This window comes from Mastomys coucha, unplaced genomic scaffold (assembly GCF_008632895.1).
Source record: "Mastomys coucha isolate ucsf_1 unplaced genomic scaffold, UCSF_Mcou_1 pScaffold5, whole genome shotgun sequence".
Classification (NCBI taxonomy): Eukaryota; Metazoa; Chordata; class Mammalia; order Rodentia; family Muridae; genus Mastomys; species Mastomys coucha.
The window spans coordinates 70,042,675-70,061,943 of record NW_022196911.1 but is presented as its reverse complement, the minus strand read 5'-3'; the positions used below and the strand labels follow the sequence as shown (position 1 = coordinate 70,061,943).

The following is a 19,269-nucleotide window of genomic DNA, read 5'->3' as shown; positions in this document are numbered from 1 at the left end:
ATATATATATATATATATATATATGGGAAAATGCTAGGGAGTCGGTGAGCCTTTATGGGATTGCATGCCCTTGGCTGGGTGGCATATTCTCAGAGAGATGAGGGTGGGTCCAAATGGCCACAGTGTAGTTCTAGGCTGGCCTGAGTCACCTTGCTTCTGGGTGGAAAGGGAGACCTACTCTTTGCCAAGGGTGGAATCGTCCTATTGGAAAGTTCAGCGAGTCACCGGGAAGTTGGGCCAGCCCAGTAGAGTCCAGCTTGCATTGGCTAGTTTCTGATCTGCAGCATCGTCCACAGAGGAATCTTCCACCTGGTGTGTTACTCACAGCTGAGGATGAATCATGGCTCTTCTTACCTTCCATGCCAACCTCAGGGCCGTGGGACACTCGCTTGCAATAGTCATCCAGAAACACCATCTGTAGGGAGGCTACTGGAGTCACAAATAGCAGAGTATTCTAAAGCCGCTAGAGTATCTCTCAGCAAGGCAAGGGGTGTTCTGGCAGCTTTCTGCCCCGTCTGCCTGTGGCTGCTGTCTGCTTAGCATTTGCTGTGGAGCAGGCCCTAGCTGGGTGATTTTTACTTAATCTGTGGAAGACCCTTGGAGGCCAAGGATTATTTGATTCAGCTTTCAGTGGAGGAAATTGAGAGTGTAGCGTACACTTTTACCACATAGCTGGGTAGTAGCAGGATGGCTGATCCTCAACCTTGAGCTCTGCTGCCTATCTTTCTGCTGCAACCAACTGTTTGACTTGAAGAAGAAGAAGCCTGAGTTCTGGGGTTCGAAAACTCCCAGTTGTCCTTTCTATTCAACCTTAAAATGGTTGATTCAGAGGTCCCAGTCCAGCTGGGCTGGTCCACCCTGCTATTCAAATGCTTGTATTTCTTCTTTCCCACCTTTGCTGCATGTTGCCTGGGTACGCCTGGGTACCATGGGCTCTTTGTTCTCTCTATCAAGCCATTTCTCTTTATCTTGTAAGGTCGGCCTCGACCCTGCACAGCAGACGCCTTTCCTGATGTGTTGGTTTTAATTTCTATTCACACACACACACACACACACAGTGTATGTGTGTGAATTGAAATTAAAAACTGTGTGTGTGTTTAGGCCAGAGTTTTACATCAGGTGTGTCTTTTTCAGTTGCTTCTCTACCTTGTTCTCTCTCTCTCTCTCTCTCTCTCTCTCTCTCTCTCTCTCTCTCTCTCTCTCTTTTGTTGTTTTTGAGACGGGGTCTTTCACTGAACCTGGAGCTCTTCGATTGGCTAGCTAGCCATCCAGCATGCCTCTGGGACACACATCCCTATCTCCCCAGTACCAGGGTTATGGCACATTGCTGCAACACCTTACTTTTTACATGGATGCTTGGGATTTGAATTCAGGTGCACTTGTTTGTGGGGCAAGCACTTAACTGATTGCACCACCTTCCCTGGCTTACACCCACATGTTCTTTTGTAGTTCTCTATTCAAGAGGTAGAAACCAATTGCCTGCCGGTCAAGTGTGGGCTGAGTTTCCTATTTATTACTTCCAATAATAAGATAATGTGGGGATGATGGTGTATGAGTTCAGATTGAATAGAGCAGGATGATACAGCCTTTCCTGGGTGCGCCCTCTCTTGGATCGCTTACTCTTATTGTATGTATGGCTGTCACATTTTGAGGACACTCACGCAGCTAGTGGAGAGGCCCCTGGGATGAAGTGTGTCCTTCTGTTGATGTCCATGTGGGCGTTCCAGCTCCAGTGAGGCCATCGGGTAACTATCTTTTTTGACTCCTGAATGCACACTGCATAAATGGTTTAGAACCACTAGGTTCTGGAGTGATTTGTTACACAGGAGAGAAGCATATTTGGAGTCCTGGTAAGAAGTGCTTCACATCTCCTCTGAGCAATGTGGGCTGGTCATCTGCAACATAACCCCGCATAGCTTTGTCTCATAGTTAAGATCAGGTTCCTGGGAAGTTGCACCCTTCCTGGTATTTCTAGCATCTTGTTCACATCTTGAAGGAGTTTTATCAGTTGGGGTTCAGTGATCCATAGGAGGGAGCTGCTTGAAGAGGTTTTGGTTCCCAGCTGGACGAGCAGCTGGGACTGAGCTGCGTTTATGGGTGACTCAGGAAAGCATCTTAGCCAATGACATACAGAGCTAAGTGTGTACTTGAGGGTAAGTTGACTTGAATCCAGGGCTTTCTGGAGGCGCCAAAGACTGTGTGACCTGTGTGTGTCCCAGCAGCTCCCTGATGTGAAGCTGTGGGATGGGCCTAAAGCAGGATTTAGGGGAAGTAAGGAAAAAAAAAAAAGGTCTGCCAGAGCCCCCACATACCCGTCAAAATCTTTAAAACTTGGATTACACATTAAAAGCAATTTGTAAAAATTCCGAAGAACAAAACACTGAAGAAATACCTTATCTCATCCTGAGGATGCACGCTCATGACCTCAGACCTGCCCGTGTACGCTCAGATAACGTTTTATGTTTAACTGAAAGGCAGGGGACCACCTTTCTGCTTTGTTTCTCCCCTCAGCTAGCCCTGCACTGTGAATCTGTGTGGTCAGAATTCACATAGTTTCCTCTTGTGGGACTCTTTCTTTTTTGAGACAGGATCTCCTGTGTCTCAGGCTAGACTTATGCTCATTATGTAGGTGAGGATGACTGAATTCCTGGTCCTCCTGCTTCAACCTCCTGAGTGCCCCGCCTTGCCCAGCCCTTGTGGGCTGTTACTATATGGGCACGCCCTTCTCATCATTTGCTCCTCCCCACTCTGGTCTGGGCAGGCTTACCATCTTTCTTTTCTTTCTTTCTTTTTTTTTATTTAACCTGTAAACACCCCTGTGTACATGCCTGTCATGTGCAATTGCTCACATGTTCTTTTAGGGTCAGTTCCCCTGAGCAGTTCTATTGGACCAAAAACTGTGAATGTTTTTCATATTTTGGACACCAAGCACCAAAATGTCCTTTAGAAAGAATACCCCAGTTACACACATTCCTATGGATCCTGTGTCCATCACCCCATATCCTTGTCAACACTGGTCAACACGATAGATGAATGGTGTCTTATTATCCATAGTTCTGTTCCCTTAGTGACTGACTAGGGAACCGGATGTTCGTCTCTCTGCTCTGTGGTCAGTTCTGTTTCTCCTTTAGTGGATGCTCCATGTCCTTTGTGCATTTTTCTGTTTTCGTCACAAAAAGGATTTCTACATATGATGCGCATCTGCTGCGTGAAGCAGCCCAAATGTGAGAGGGGAGCACACTGCCATCTGCCCTTCCCGATATGATTACCTTTCGATAACTTGAGGTAGGTTGTCTTCCATGCATGCATTATATTTCACTTTTTTTTGAAATATTAAGGTGAGAACATTTTCAACGTGATGTCCTCTGACTTGCATTTCCCAACAACTTACTGCACCTGAAGAATGTCTTCCCTGAACAGTATAAACTGTTTTTATTTTTGAATTGTTGTGTAGGGTTTAAAAATATCCCTGTTGCGATACAGCTTAATGCCTTGGGTATGTCCACAGAGTTGTGCAGCCATTGCACAGCAGTGATAGGAGAGGATGGCTATCCATTCATTCTGAGAGAAGCACATGGTCTTTGCCCATCACCCTCCAGTCTCCTGAGCCTTCCTCCCTCAGTAGCTACTGACCTACTTTCTGTGTGTGCATGCACTTGTGTTCTGGACACTTCGTACGCTCATAGGCTGAGCTGCTTCCTATGGAGCCTTTTGTGTTTGTCTTTTTGTACTTATGGTAGTTTTCAAGGCTCATCCATTGCAAGGGTCACAACGGTTAGGAAGAAGCAACAAAATAGTGTTATGACGGGGGGGGGTCACCACGACATGGGGAACTGCATGAAAGGGTCACGGTATCAGGAAGATTGAGGACCGCTGAGATATGCGATAGTGCAGATCAATACTTCTTCCCTTTTTATGGTCATATTTTATTTATCCAGGTAGATGGTTTGTTTTTTTTTTAACCTGTTGGCAAGTCTTGAAAAAATGCTGGTGTGAACACTTGTGTGCAAATATTTGAGTACCCGTTTTCAGATCTTTAGGGTGTATACATCGGAATAGAATTTCCAGGTCAGCTAACATCTCTATGTTTAATTTTTTTCTTTTTTATTATTTTTATGTTTTTTTCCTTTTTCCTGTTTTTCATATAGGAATTTTTATTTCTTTCTTTTTGTTTTTATTTTATCATAATCTTTAAAATTTATAACACAGTATAACAATAAAAATGAGTATTATAAAAGTTATTTGATATAAAACAAAAATCAATTGAACAGTCTTATGTAGATGCTTGTATATAGCAATACTGAAAGTACATACGTTTTTCTCAATAAAATTTTAAATAACTCCAAACATATTAACTATATAATATTTTAAAATAGCATATCACTATTAGTTTTATTTTAAAATGAACATAAGTAAAGTCTTTTTGTTTGTTTCTTTGTTTGTTTTGTTTTTAGTAGAGCTTAAAATTTTGGCTCTTACTGTGGTACAAACCCAAAATAAGAACAATCTTTAGACACTGGAGTTCATTGTAATAGGGCTGTACTTCAGTGAACATCACCAAAGGATTTTACCTCCACAGTAGCGAAGCTAAGAGTTGACAGTTCTGCTGCACCCAGGAATGAATTGTAGGCACAATTTGTAATTTTTCTTTCTTGAGATGGGCTTTTACTGTATAGTACTGGCTGGCTTGGACTTGTCATTAGACTCCACTGAACTTACACTAACAGCTATCCTCCTGCCCCTGCCTCCTGAGTGCTGGGATTAAAGGCATGAGTTGGTTTCATGTTTAGTTTTTTTTTTTTTTTTTTTTTTTTTTTTTTTTTTTTTTTTTTTTTTTTTTTAAGGAATTAAAAGTTATTTTTCACAATGTGTGAGCTGTTTTACATCCTACCAGCAGAACACGGGATTCATCCCAATGTCATCGTGTCCTTGCTTCCTCTTCTGTCTTCTTAAAAATAATTAATTCTTTGAGAATTTCATAGAGTGTCTTTTGATCCTGACCAGCCTTCCTCCCCCTGAGTCCTCCCAGATTTCCCCTCTTTCATGTTTTGGTTTTGGCCATCTGAGCAATGTGAGTGGAGTCCCATTGTGGTTTTACTCTGTTTCCTGATGGTTAATGACACAACGAGTCTTCTCTTGTACTTACCGCCATCTGTGTCTCATGGTGGGGGTGTGTCTACACAGACATTTGTGCTTTTTGGCATATAGGCATGTGGTGTGTGTTCATGTTCACATGCTTGTACAAGGGAAAATGGAGGCCCAGGGCTGATATCCGGAGTCTTCATTAATTGCTCCCCACTTTATATATTGAAGAAGGGTCTCCCACTGAACTCACCAATTTAATTAGTCTATCTGGCTCTGGATTCTCTGTCTCTGGGTCTTGTGCCCCAGGATTACTGATAGGTCTCTACTCCACTGGGCTTCCAGGTAGGTTCTGGGGCTCCAAAGTCTGGTCCTCACATGTGTACAGCCAGCCCTTCACCTCCTGAGCCATCTTCCCAGCCCCACGTTTGCTATTTTTAAATGGAACTATTTGTCTTTTTTATTATTGGGCTGTTAGCATTCTCTACATAGTCTATATACAGTCTCTTATCAGATACATGGCTTGCAAACACAGTCTTAGTCTGTGGGCTGTGTTTTCACAGTGATCATGAAGATTAGTATTCGTTCTTATTTAAATATTTGGTAGAATGTACAGTTGAAGCCATCTGGCCCCGGGGCTTTCTTTGTGGGTAATTTTTAAATCATTATTTGTTTTGATTTTCTTTTTTAGACTTTCTGTTTCTTTCTGAATCAGTTTTTGTAGTTTGTGGTTTCCTGTGAATTTTCCCATTTCATGTAAGTCATTAAATTTTATGCCGTGCAATTGTATACAGTATTTGCATTCTCATTCTATGGATGTAGCTTAGTTGAGACATTTTTATAGATCAGCATTGAAGCTGTTTTGTTTTTTAGTGTTATAATCCGTGCGGTGATAGCTGGACATAGTGTACATGTGTTAGATTATAGATTGCTAGGGGTGTAGCGATGGCTCTTTCTGTCTTCCTGTCCCTGTCTTTATCGATCTGTGTAAGCTCTGTGTCTGGCAGTCCCAGTGCCCTGGAGACTGAGGTGGAAAGAGCGCTGTGTGGCATGTACTTAAAGTGCGTGAAAAGGCCAGGTTTGGAGTCTGGATGTGTGGTGGCTCCTGTGGCCATGGTGCTGGGTGTGGATGCCTCAGGCCTCCTCCTGTACCTGTGTCTGGTTTCAGTCGGTACGTCCTAGATTGCTATAGGTTGCAGGCTTTCTGCTTCTTTAGCTGACCTGCTTTATAAGACTATAAAGGTCTTATAAAGCAGACGCCAGATGATTGGTACCTGAAGTAGGAATGAGTCTCTCTGGGTGACTTCCTATAAGTCCTTCCCATTGGTGGTTCCCTTCTGAAGGATTCTAAGGGCAGTAGGGCCACAGTCTGCTCCAGCTCACCGATGTCTACAGAGCTTGGAGAGTGTTGGGTGATGGGTTCTGTTCTCCTTCATCACTGTGGACCTTTCTCATGAGGGGTGTGTCTGCTCTAGGCATGCACTGACTTACAGATGCCAGGGCTCAGAGGTGGGCAGTGGTGTTGGGCTGGTGACTTAGGTATTGGGGGACTCATGAGGGAGTCTTTATGTCCTTAGCAGTCTTGCCAGCTTCTTTGATCCCTTTTCCCCCACCTTGAACCTTACACAGGTGATACCAAAGTAGGTTCAAGGTCTGGACAGGTGCTGTTGGAGCATTGAAAAAGACTTCACCCTTGGACCTGGAGGCCCAGGACGTTTGAAGCCTTGCCCCACCAACTTGCTATAGGTCTCAAAGCTGTGCCTCACAGGCTGGGGACATAGGGCCACATCAAGCCCAGTCTGGAGCAGCTGTGTGTTTGCTGGCTGTCTCTTTCTGCAAGGTCCTGAGATTGTAATGGAGACAGAAAGGGCTGTGGTGTCACAAATGGCAGACAACTATGAGTGTGGGTCATGTCAGCACCGCTGTTGGCTGGAAACATCCCAGACACCGATGCTGCTGGTGTGTGGGTCTGCCCAGGCATTTTGGGGGGACTTGGGAGCCATCTAACCTCCTGCGAGGGACTGCACTCTGTAGGTCTGATCATCAGCTTGGGCCTGCTTGACTTCTTTGATTGACTAGAGTGCTCTGGCTCTGCAGGGCTGCAAAGGCAAAAAAATCCATCACATTATCATCTCTCTTGACTCAAATGAATCTTGTCCCTGGGGAAGGAAGGCTGAGGCTCAGTTTCCAGAGGGTTCATGAAAGGGAGACATTCTCAACAGCCCTTCCTACTGAACCTCTACCTCCTTTATATCTTTCAGTCTGCGGAGTTCTTCGAGATGCTGGAGAAAATGCAGGTGAGTACCCTAAACGGTGCAGCAGCCCACCCTCAGGTGTGGAGGCTGCAGGGTTGTGGGTCTCAATACCAGGAGGTGGCTCAGAGGGAAGGGACCCTCAGCCCCAACGACTTAGGCCACTTCACTGATGAGTGAGTGGTACTGAATATGTATGGGTAGACTCCTACCTTGGGACATGGAGGGCTAGCTCAGTATACCATTAGCCCTTGGGATATGGGAAAGGTTCAGTAGAGCTGTTGATTCTGGAAGGAGTTGAAAAAACAAGCCCCATCTAGGGGAGAGTTATGTGGAGTCAGGGAGACAGAGCCACAAGTGAGATGCAGGTCTGAGTTCAAATCCTACACTTGCCACTTAACTAGTACAACCTGCTTGCCATTTCCAAGTCACCAAAACCCAAATAAGAGTAAAAATACCCATTGACACAGTGTTGGAGAAGAAATAAGATCCTATATGTAAATGCTTGGGGGGCACCCCATGAAAGGTAATGTTTGGAGTGGATATCAGGGCCCTTTTGTAATCAGTCTGTACCTATAGATCCAGGTCTGTGGGTTAAGACAAGTGTGGGATATAATCACTGAGGGGATTTAACAGCTGTACCAAGCATCTATAAGACATCGTCTTTGCCATTCTTCCCTGGACGAGGCAGCAACACTATTTCTCATGTTAGGGATTGTAAGTCACCTAGAGATGGCTGGAAGGACACAGCAGGATGTGAGCATGCTCTGTGCAGGCACTATGCCACTGAACATAGAGAACTGAGTGCCCAGGGTTGTTCCTATCCATGTACCCATGGAGCCAGTGTCTCCCACCCTGGACCAGGGTTCACAGGTAGGAGCCGTTCTGTTGTCCACGCCAGGGTCAACTGAGGTCTGGGCTTAGTCACAGAATTGTGACGGAGCAGTCGATAATGGCATACATACTCCAAGCGCTTCTTTGGGAATCGTAGGTTGACAGGGGCTGTTTGTCCTTATGAGGCCTTCAGAGCTACATATCCCACTGCCCTCCCAGCCCCATGTCACAGGGACAACACCCAGCAAGAGCACTGGGAAGTCTGATGCTTGTTTCTGCTCCAGAGGAGGAAGAGTCTGGTTTAGTTTCTTCTTTGTATTCTTATTACAGGAGGAAGGTTTGAAATCAGGGGCTGCAAGCTTTGGGAGGCGGGGCAGAGAAAGGGTCCAGGGTGCTCCTGTAATTCACTGCCAGGTTTTCCTGAGGAGAGGGAAGGGAATGAAGGGAAGGGAAGGGAAGGGAAGGGAAGGGAAGGGAAGGGAGCGTTAAGGGGGAGTAATTGTTAGTGGTTGTGCCATTACCACGAATAAACTGTTTAGTTCTCCTCTGCGCCCAGCAGTTTGTGGACTGCAAACTCATTTTATTCGCATTTAGGGGAGCTCGTAATCTAGCTGCGGAAACAAGCCATGCGCACCACAGAGTAGTGGGAGCCAGGGTATCATTAAGTACTCAACAGCAGAGCAAAGCTGGGGAACTTCCCCTCTAGCCAATGAGATCTCAGTTCACTGGGAGAGACTGGTGGCTCCCTCTGCCTTCCCTGTGATTGCTCCTCATCCCATGCGCCCTCACCTGCAGCCCAAGTCCCTGCTTCCTTGCACAGAGCCCAGCCCTGTGGACCGACTCTTGGACGGTTTTGCTTGTCTGGGTTTGCCCTCCCAGCTATCCTGGGAGCAGGGGCTTGTTTTCAGTCTCTTGTCATGTCAGAGACAGTGATTCCCATCGTGGCTATCCTGATGAACCTCATTAGAAATGGTGGGGAGCAAAAGTGTAGTGTGTAAGATTCACTCATGTGTGCCCCGGGCACTGGTGCTAGTGGATTCAGTTTCCAGCAGTTACCTGGTTGGAGCCTACATATAGGGAGCAGAGAAAGAATGCTGCACAATGGGGCTGGACTCCGTCCTCAGGCGTGGGTTTCATCTCTCTTTATTTTGCCATTGTGGAAACTGAGTCTTGGAGCAGTTATGTGGTTATAGTTCTGAGCTATAGTATCGTCGTTGCTAGTTCTAAAGCACCAGAACTGGGCTCCAAGATCCCCGATCCCAGCCCAAGTGTAGGAATTTAAAGCCAGGCATACTTTGGGGACATATACCTTTTAGAGTCTCCCAGCCCAGATACAGATCTGAACTTGAAGTCCTCTGGCCGAGTGCCCTTGGTCAAGCCATCTCCCTCTCTGAACTTCCATTTCTTCTCGGAGACAGGGAGAAGGGAACATAAAGACAGTACCTCCTGCAGAGGGTAATGCTTGGAGGAGGGAGGGCCTAGCTGAGGATGGGGCTCCCTGGTGGGGGTGGGGGTGAGGGTGTGTGTCAGTGAGGCTGGGGGAGGGTTGCACTCCTGCCCTGGGGACTGTTCCCATACAGGGATGACTAACGCAAGACAAACAAAACAAAGTCTGACATCACTCCCCAACCCTCCCAGTGTGCCAACCTGGACAGGGTCTGCAGGGCCACCCAGGCAGCTTCCTTCGGGTGTGAGAAGCACCTGTCAGTGGGAGGGGCCTTCCCACGCCCTTCTGAACAATGCTGGGGGCATGACTCAGTCCAGCAGTCCAGAGAAGCTGTTTCAGATTTCACCCAGTTAGCAGGAGCCCTGCTGTCCAGGGAACAGGGTGTGTATGATAGACCCAGCTTCAGATGCGACTCCCAGATGCCCTCCGGCTCATACTGTCACCCGATGCTTTCAGTCTTAGGAAGGGTGTGTGTTTCCTTCCTTCCCTCTTGCACAGTCTAGTTAAGTCAGAACCCAACCAGGGTTGCTGGACAGGGGGGCTACTCCCGGAAGTGAATTCTTAGCAACTGTAGGCAAAGCCCTTTAATCCAACCCTGGTCCTTGAATCTGGAAGGTGCACGTGGTGGGTTGAGGTCTAATCCTCATTCTACATATGTAGCTAGGGAGACTCCCTGGGTTACAAATAGCAAACAGAATGAGGACCTGAAGGATCGTAGTTCCTGCCCGTCACTCAAGCATTCTCCCTTCAATGAAAAAGGTGGAGCTAGAAGGTAGGAAGACGGATATGCTGGCTCTGACATTTGCAGGTGTGGGCGTTCATCTTTCCCATTAGCTGCCCCATGGCTTTCAGGAAGGTGTTTAGGCACAGAGACGATAATACTATCCATTTGTACTAATTCTACACACAGCATTCAGGGTACACCATTGGTGTTTGAAATGAATAACCCATCACCAGCCTTTAACCTGAGCTGTGATGGAAGGAACCGTCACCTTTTCTACTTTACAACTGACAACAGGAGTCACGCTCACCTAGCTTGTTCCAGGTCACCAGCCTAGGAAGTGGCAATGTTGGGATTTGAACCCAGATGACCTGGCTTAAGTCCATTTGTACTCTTAATTGGCTACCCCACACCCTTATCTGGGGTTGGCGTTGGGACTGACAACTGCTAAGTGTGGGAGGTGAGAGGCTCCAGTACCCACCCACCAGCTGGCTAAGTGCTCAGACGCTCCTACCCATGAGCAGTGACCTATGTTTACATGGATCCTCTCTTCCTTGTTTCCGCAGGGAATCAAGCTTGAAGAGCAAAGGCCAGGACCTCAGAAGAACAAGGTGGGATAGGCAGTTGAGTGGCCATGTGGACCCTGAGAAGGGCCAGTGTAGGAAGAGGGCAGGAGGATCAGGGAGCCTGTTGGACTGTCCTTGTATACACACCAATTCTGCTTTTGTACCAGGAGCCAGTTAACAACTGAACTCTTGTTAGACTCCTGTCTGGTGGGCGGCAGAGGGACCCTGGCTCAATGTCTTAAGGCTGCTTCCTGTCAGGCTAGTGGAGACCTCAAGTGAGACCGAAGGATGGGAGGCCTGGATGCCAATCCTTCCCGTTCTTTCTGTGCACCTACACAGTGTTGAGAGTTGTCAGGCTCTGGACTCTGATGGGCCACCAGGTCTTTGCTTCAGGTTCTGTGTTTAAGGCCTAGTCAACTTGATGAGGATGCGGGGAGGGACAGAGAGAGAGACTAGGATTTTTTTTTTTTAAATCCCAGTTGGCCTTAAACTTGTTGGGTAGTTAAGGATGACCTCAATCTCTTGATTTACCCCCAGAGTGCTTAGATTGTGTGCCAACTTGCCCAGCTGTCTTTCTGTCTTAGCCCCATAGAAAGACAAGCTGGTGTCTTGGGGGGTGACCAGGGCATCTCTTTCGTGTGCTAATGTCTTCTGTTGGCTGGGTTTGCATTCAGGTTTATAGTTCAATGGGCATGGGATGCTAAGTCCTTAAAGTTGCAGCCAGAAGGTTCTCTGACTCTGCTTCCCTTGAGATCCTGATGCATCTTACTAGGTCCCCCTAACACATCCCTGCACTAGACCTGGGTGAGGAACATGCAGACAGTAGTTAGCCTGTTATGGCCACTTGTGGAACTAATGGCGCTGCTTTGGGCTTTGTCTTGCAGGATGACTACATTCCATACCCCAGCATTGAAGAGGTAGGAGCTCCCTGACTCTACTACAGGTTCTCTTCTCTGCTCTGGGGTTCCCTTCCTTAGGAGAGCATGGCTTTCCCAGCCCCACATGGGAGAAGATCTTGGGCCCAAGATTTGAGGACCTAATGCCCTTCCTGTCTTTGCCTTGTGACCAAAGCTTTTCTGAGGTTTAACTTGGGGGTGCCCTTGTAAAACCCAGAGTCCCAACGAAGCTACAGATCCTGTGGGGGCATCATGTTGACCTGAGATAGAAGGCCTCTCCCTCTTTGGAACAGTTCAGAGTTGGGTGGGGTTCCTCTCCACGACAGTCCAGGGTATGCTTCAGGGCACGCACTTCCCTCTGTCCCCAGGTGGTGGAGAAGGGAGGGCCTTACCCTCTGGTCATCCTGCCTCAGTTTGGAGGCTACTGGATCGAGGACCCAGAGAACGTGGGCACTCCAACGTCACTGGGCAGCAGCGTTTATGAGGAAGAGGAGGAAGACAGCCTGAGCCCCAACACATTTGGCTACAAGCTTGAGTGCAGGGGTGAAGCCAGGGCCTACCGCAGGCACTTCCTAGGCAAGGTGAGCCCGGGGACCCTTCCAGAGCGGGCTCTGCCTTGGGGAGGGGGACATGGATCTCTGTCCCAGGGCTCCTCTGTCTTCTCTTTCCAAGTTCTGTCCTACTCACCGTGTACCTACCTGTGTTACTTAGGGTCTTAGGAATGGGAGAGTCCCTGTGAGGGGCCCTTTTGGAGACTGCCTCCAGCAAGTGCTTTATGGGGCGATGGCATGGGTAGTGTTGGGGGTGCAGGAGGATGGGGCAGAGTTTTAACTGCTCAAGGCAAACTGTGCCCTCCTTGCTTGGCTAGCTCTGTTTATATTTGCACAGCGCCCATCTCTCAGGCTTTCTTTCAGGGTGGTCTCCTGAGTACTCAGATTGGATGGTGTCCCATGAGACTGATGGTTTAACAACGACAAAGTTACATTTTCTCAAATACACTCTTGTCTGTCGGTCAGACTTGATATATATTCCCCACCGTCCCAAGGGAAGCTTCTGCCTATCTCCAGCCTAAGATAGCTTTGCAGTCTCAGAGGAAAGAGGTCATAGCCAAGCCTCGCTGAACACGAAGGAGTGCAGTTTAAGTGCAGCTCCTGTGACCTCATTGTGAACGTGGGGGGCCTGGGAGGTGGGCTCCAGGAAGCCAGTGAGAGCCCCCCCTTGTGAAGAGGGACTGTCATTCTGCTTGGGTTCCTCCTCAATTTCTTCCATAGTTTCGATTTGGTTAGGGTTGCCCTCTGAGTGAGAAAGTGAACTCAGCATTAGGTGGTGAAGAGAAGTCGAGAGTCCAGCCAGAGGGTAGAGCCTGGCTCTGTCAGCAACTGGCTGTGTGTGTGGTTGCAATGGGAATGGTAACATCATTTCCTACACAAAGCTGTGGTCAGGATTAAAGAGGATAATGGGTACTAAGGGTCATGAGATGGTGCCTGGCGCATCCTGAGGACCTGGCGGATGGCACCTATTAATGTTATCCTTATCATCATTATCATTGTCATTGTCATCATCACCTTTGTCACCACTGCTGCGGCAATAGCATCCCTCTCCTCCTCCTTTCTGTGGGACTTCTCCCTTCTGGTGAGAAAGAAGTGATATGGGGGCCATGTCTGGAGGCTCACATCCAATTTCTGTTTCTAGGATCATCTAAACTTTTACTGTACTGGCAGCAGCCTGGGGAATTTGATCCTGTCCATCAAATGCGAGGAAGCTGAGGGCATTGAGTACCTTCGGATCATCCTCAGGTAGGGCTGCAACACTAGCAAAGACCACGCCTCTCTCAGGCAGAGCTGGCATTAAGGAAGGTGGGGAGGGGGCAGAAATACCAGACTGACCAGTCTGATCTGGTTGTACAGGAGGGGTAGAGCGGCTGGAATCCTGGGAGCTGTATATGGTGTTGTCAGGCAGCAGGAGATTGCTGGATGTGTTCCTGTGTGAGCCTCAGGGTCACCTAGGCCAGAACTTCTGGAACTTTCCTGTCTTTCTTAGGAGGAGCTGTGACTCTGAGGAGATGAAGGACAGAATAGGGCTAGCTCGGTGTGGCTCATTAGGGTGGGTCACGGCCTTGTGTTCTGGGAGAGAGTTGGTCAGATGGTTACCCCTGCTAGCCACCTAGGGATGGTTGTGTACACCCTGGTCCTTGTGCTGGAGTGCTGTCCATAGCAGGAATACTGAAGCCAGGGTCCTTCCCTCTGAATCTCAAGTGAGAGAACTAGAACCAGTTTTCCATTTGGTTCAACTAATACAGTTTGTTAAGTTCCTTTGAACCAGAAACTGTGATGAGGGACAGCCATGACTGAGTCTTGGTTCCTGTTCCCCAGAGACTTACAGTCTCACAAGAGAGACACAGAATTTTAATATATGTCATAAGTGTTATTCTAGTCATTTGCATAGGAGGCTGTAGGAGCCCGAATGACTCTGTGTGTTTATCTCTGTCCCTGTGGTGAAGTCGGGAAGAACTGTGTTGAGTGTAACTGGAAACACTTGGAGGGATTACACTTGGAGGGATTTGAAGACAGGAATAACAGCCTTCTTTTCTGCTTACCTGTTTTGTGTACAGGTGTACACATGTGCGTGCACACGTGTACACATGTGTATGCACATGCATACGTGGAGCCAGTGGTTGATGATGGGTGTCTTCCTGTATTTCTTGACAGCTTTGTTTTGGAGACAGGGCCTCACTGAATCTGGAGCTTACCAATTCATCAGGTCTAGCTGACGTGTAAGCCACAGGGATCCTCCTGCATCAGCCTCCCTGGCACCAGGATTACAGGCATGCACCACCGTGCCGAGGTTTTCACTCAGGTGCTGGGAATCTGAAGTCAGCTCCAAATTGCTTGAGTGGCAAGTACTTTACAGACTGAGCCACCTCCTCAGCCCCAGGACTAACATTTTTTTTTTTTTTTACCAAAATTTAAGCTCTCAATATGGGAACATACAAGGAAATATATAACCCTGCTTTGGGAGGCGGTATTTGAGGAAGTTGTTAGCATATGCCTAGCTTCGGTTTGCATCTCGGTGATGCTGGGGAATGAGCTCCTAGGGTTGGCCAGCTGAAGCCTGTTCTGTGCCAAGCAGGACCGTATTTACTTATTTGGAAAGGAAGCCATTGACTATGCAAGTGTTGACCTGGGTAGACAACAGATTTGCAAGGCATGGAAGAGTCAGTTAAACAGTTTCATGAGTGGGTAGTTCCTGGATCCTGGTCTCTAAATAGGATCTCCATTTAGATGAGCTTCTGCTAAAAACCAGATCAAGCTTACATGGGGTTTCTGAGGTGACAACTGATCATAAGGACCTTTTAATTTTTCTTTCTTTCCTGACTTTTTTTTTTTTTTTTAAGCAGGGTCTGTAGCCCAGCCTGGTCTGGAGCTCACTGTGTATAGTCAAGACTAGCTTCCAACTCACAATCCTCCTGCCTCAGGCTCCTGAGTGTTGAGATTAAAGGTGTGAACTACCTTGCTTAGCTTGCCAAAGCTCTGTTTTTTAGTGTTTTATCCCATTTATCTCAGATGAAATATTTACTAGGGACAAAAGCTAGAGAAAGGTGTTGGGTGCATAGCACGCACTTTGACACACACACACATGTAGGTTTATCCTACAGGACAGTTAGGACCAAAATGTGGGCGAGATAGAATTGAAGCTTGATTCTCCTTTCTCAGAGAGCAAAGGAATGGGACAGATGTAATTAGAGACTCTGAGTTGGGCTCTGGTGGCTTATGCCTATAATCATAGCACTTCAGAGGCCAAGAGTTTGAGGCTGGCCTGGGCAACATAGTGAGTCTCAATAGGAGATTCTAGAAGAATCTAGTGCTCTTTAGGGATGAATAGCCAGATATCTTTCTCCGTAGAATTATTTTTGTTTTAAGCCTATAGCATTTGAAACCAGTAACCCCAGGAACCCAGGAAACACAAATGTGGCTCTCCCACAGAAAGCCAGCGGGTAGAAAGGCAATGAGAAGCTTCACACCAGCCAGGAAGCTGGACAGTCGCAGCATGGACCTGGACTAATTGCCAGGCCAGTTGGAAGCTAGGCAGGAAAAATTGGCTGCGTGGCTTAGCAGCTTCACCGGACAGAGAAGGACTTAGGCAGGGATGACTGTCCCAGGGTAGACCTCTGGATTATTTCATTTGGTGTCTGGAATTTTTAGCAACCAGCTCTCCAGCCTAAAACATGAGACAAGCATGCTGACACCCTCTGCATATTGTGGGGATACCCACCCATCGCAGGCATCTCTTCTTGTATTGAAGGACCACCTGTATGTATTTGCTGTGAGTTCTGTTCATAAGGCTTGTTCATTTTTAAAATAGATTGTAGCTTGACATTTCTATTCTAAAAGTCTTGTAAGTAGTTCTGACAAGTATATTGAGCAGCTTTTGAACCCTGGAGTAAGTCTAAATGGGTTTCAAAATGTAAGCTGTCTGCTGCACACGTTCACTTAGATTTTGACAATAAAACTAGAAATTCATAACAAAATACTGCCTTTGGAAATTCACTTACCCATTTAGGAATAATCTCAATAAATTTCTAAGTACCTTTTAGGCCAGAGAGGAAGTCAGAGCCACAAAGTAATGGGATATCTATAAAGTAATGATATTTAATGGTTGAGATAGCTTAGAGGTTAAGAGCACTGGCTGTTCTTCAAGAGGACCCAGGTTCAATTCCCAGTACCCACATGGTGGCTGGCTCTCAATTGCCTATAACTTTAGTTCTAGGGCTTCTAACATATTCTTTTGACCTCCAAGGTACCAGGCATTCATATGGTATACAGTCATACACACAAGCAAAGCACCCAGACACATAAAAAAAAAAAGAAATACCATTTATAATATTGTAATATAAGTTGTTTTCAAAGCCATAGTTAGAAGAAAATATATTGCTTTACTAGCTTATTGCTGAATGAAAAATGATAATTACAAGTGACCAGATAGTTGTTATTAGTGACTTCTTGGTGTTTCAGTCCCCTCATGCGTGAGGAAATTATTAAAATAATTGAGTACTTATGTGCCCTAGTGAGTCTGGGCCCCACATATTATAATGATAATGATAGCTGGCCTCATTATTATCAACACTGTTACCCAAAGAAAGCAAGAGGAAGGGATGAACAAAGATTAATGTGGAAAAAATAATTAGAATGGAAAGAACATAAGTCTTGGTTATCAAATTGCAGCTTCTACCAGAGAAAGCAGAACAAGATAGATGATATCTAGACAAATATAGAGACAAAGAAGCCAGGTATGGCAGTGCATAGTTGTTATCCCAGCATTTGGGAGATAAAGTCAGGAAAACCAGGAGTTCAAGCTTCCTCTTGCCTAGAGTGAGTGGAGTTGGAGACCAGCCTGGGATACATAGGACTGTATCTCATCCTCCAGTTAGATAAAATACACAAAACATATATGTAGAGAGAAAAACATTAAAAATATTTCAGTGTAAATTATGTGGATATATATTTATATAATATATTATATAAAAGTAGATAAAATGAGGCCTAAAAGATACATAGTTGGGGCCAGAGAGGTGGCTTAATGGTAAAGAAGAGCTGGCTGCTCTTCAAGTCTTCCAGAAGGCTTGCGGTTTCCAGCACCCACGTGGCAGCTTGCAACCATCTATACCTCCAGCCTCATGGGATCTAATGTTGGCCTCTATAGGCCACATGTGGTGTCCATAAATACATGCAGACAAACCTCATACACATAAAATAACAATTAGTGAATCTCTAAAATAATAGTTATAGATATGGAGATTAAGTAATAATTAATGTTGTGTGTGGCATATGCCATTAAACTGAAAATTCCATTAGAAACAGATGCCCTTCTAGGGAAGAGCACATCACTGAGTTTAACTCAAGATTGTGAGATTAAAAGTCCAAACAACTTTTGCTGCAAAAAGTGCATCAACAACTGTGGCATAAGTTAGGAAAGTTCTCAGCGATCTCTCTCTCCAAATGTTTCTGGCTCTAGAAGAGTTTACAGGTAGGTATTTTAAACCTCAAAGGATCAGATTTGTGTTGTTTGAACTGTTCAAGAAAATAGAAAAATATGGAAGGTTTCTCAGCTAACTTGTTAATGCTCAGAAGATCCTTAAATATACAAGGCAAATGAAAGGGAAATTTAGCTGGGCAGTGGTGGCGCATGCCTTTAATCCTAGCGCTTAGGTGGCAGAGGCAGGCAGATTTCTGAGTTCGAGGCCAGCCTGGTCTACAGAGTGAGTTCCAGGACAGCCAGGGCTATACAGAGAAACCCGGTCTCAAAACAAAACAAAACAAAACAAAACAAAAAAAAACCAAAAAAACCAAAAAAACAAAAAAAGGCAACTTATAAAAATGAAAAAAAAAAAGGGTCCAGTGTTTATGCATATAAGAGAATGTTTTGAGCTAAGTATTGGTCAGAAAACCTCAAATCCATGCAGAATTAAGAATACTTATGATGGTCAAGAAAGAATTACTTAGCAATGTAAAGAATAGTTATTGTGCTACATGCTATATAGTTATAGCATTATTCATTCAATGTTTGTTTAGTCAGCACTTGGTATGTGCCAGAGTGCTGGGGATCAACCCCATGGCCTGTGCGTGCTAGGCAAGCACTTGGCCACTGACCTTCACTTTCAGCGCCTGCTTTGAATATTCTTATTCCTCTAGTGCTACTCATCTCCCTCCTGTGGACTAGGATCTTTATAGGTTACTTGGGGTGGCATAAAAGATAGCTACTGATAATGACTCAAAGCCCGTGAGATGTGTGTCAGAGTGGGTGTAGGATCAAAAGATTGTCCTAGAGAGGAAAGCTAGGTTATGTGTAAATTTTGGAAGCTTGTTTGTTTTCTTAATCTCCAAAGTACTCTATAGAAGAGACTATGTCATGATCAGGCATGTAGAATGAATGAGTATATCATGATCAGGCATGTAGAATGAATGAGTATATCATGATCAGGCATGTAGAATGAATGAGTATATTATGATCAGGTATGTAGAATGAACGAACTGGCTAGGATGAGGAGAATGGTCAGGAACAGAGGAAAGACCCCAGCAGGGAGGTGGGTCAGGAGGCTGCTGAGTTGAGTGGAGCTGGATAAGTGCAGGTTATGATCCAGACTACCATTGTACAATGTGAGTGGCCTCCTCCAGAGCTGTACAGACCAGCAGCTATGGTGGGAACCAAACCAGGGTGGCTTGTACTGAGAATAGAGAAAAGTGGGTGGATAGTTCCAAACCCGTGGGAAAACTGATATTAAGAGACAGCTAAAATGTCAACAAATGGGAAAGGGATTTGCTGCTGCTGAAATGCAAATAATGGTGTGCTTTGAGAATGACTTAAACACATTTCAGACCTTAAAAGAAGGCAAAGAATGAAGAGTGTCTTTCAACTGGGCCATAAACTGCTGCTCAGAGAATTGAGTCAGAGTGTATCTAAAGAACAATTAGAA

General features: G+C 45.9%; 1 protein-coding gene across 7 annotated transcripts in view; it reads left to right on the top strand.

Moving 5' to 3' along the window:
• Rap1gap2 (RAP1 GTPase activating protein 2) overlaps positions 1 to 19,269 on the top strand; it is a 211,779-nt gene that overhangs the window by 142,337 nt on the left and 50,173 nt on the right. For 6 of the 7 annotated variants that reach the window (XM_031350657.1, XM_031350660.1, XM_031350655.1 and 3 more), the window contains 5 exons: positions 7,344 to 7,379; positions 10,903 to 10,947; positions 11,787 to 11,819; positions 12,167 to 12,379; positions 13,491 to 13,594. In XM_031350657.1, the coding sequence (XP_031206517.1) occupies positions 7,344 to 7,379; positions 10,903 to 10,947; positions 11,787 to 11,819; positions 12,167 to 12,379; positions 13,491 to 13,594 (431 nt within the window). The remainder of the gene's footprint in view (positions 1 to 7,343; positions 7,380 to 10,902; positions 10,948 to 11,786; positions 11,820 to 12,166; positions 12,380 to 13,490; positions 13,595 to 19,269) is intronic. The other variant, XM_031350656.1, reaches the window with a different exon arrangement.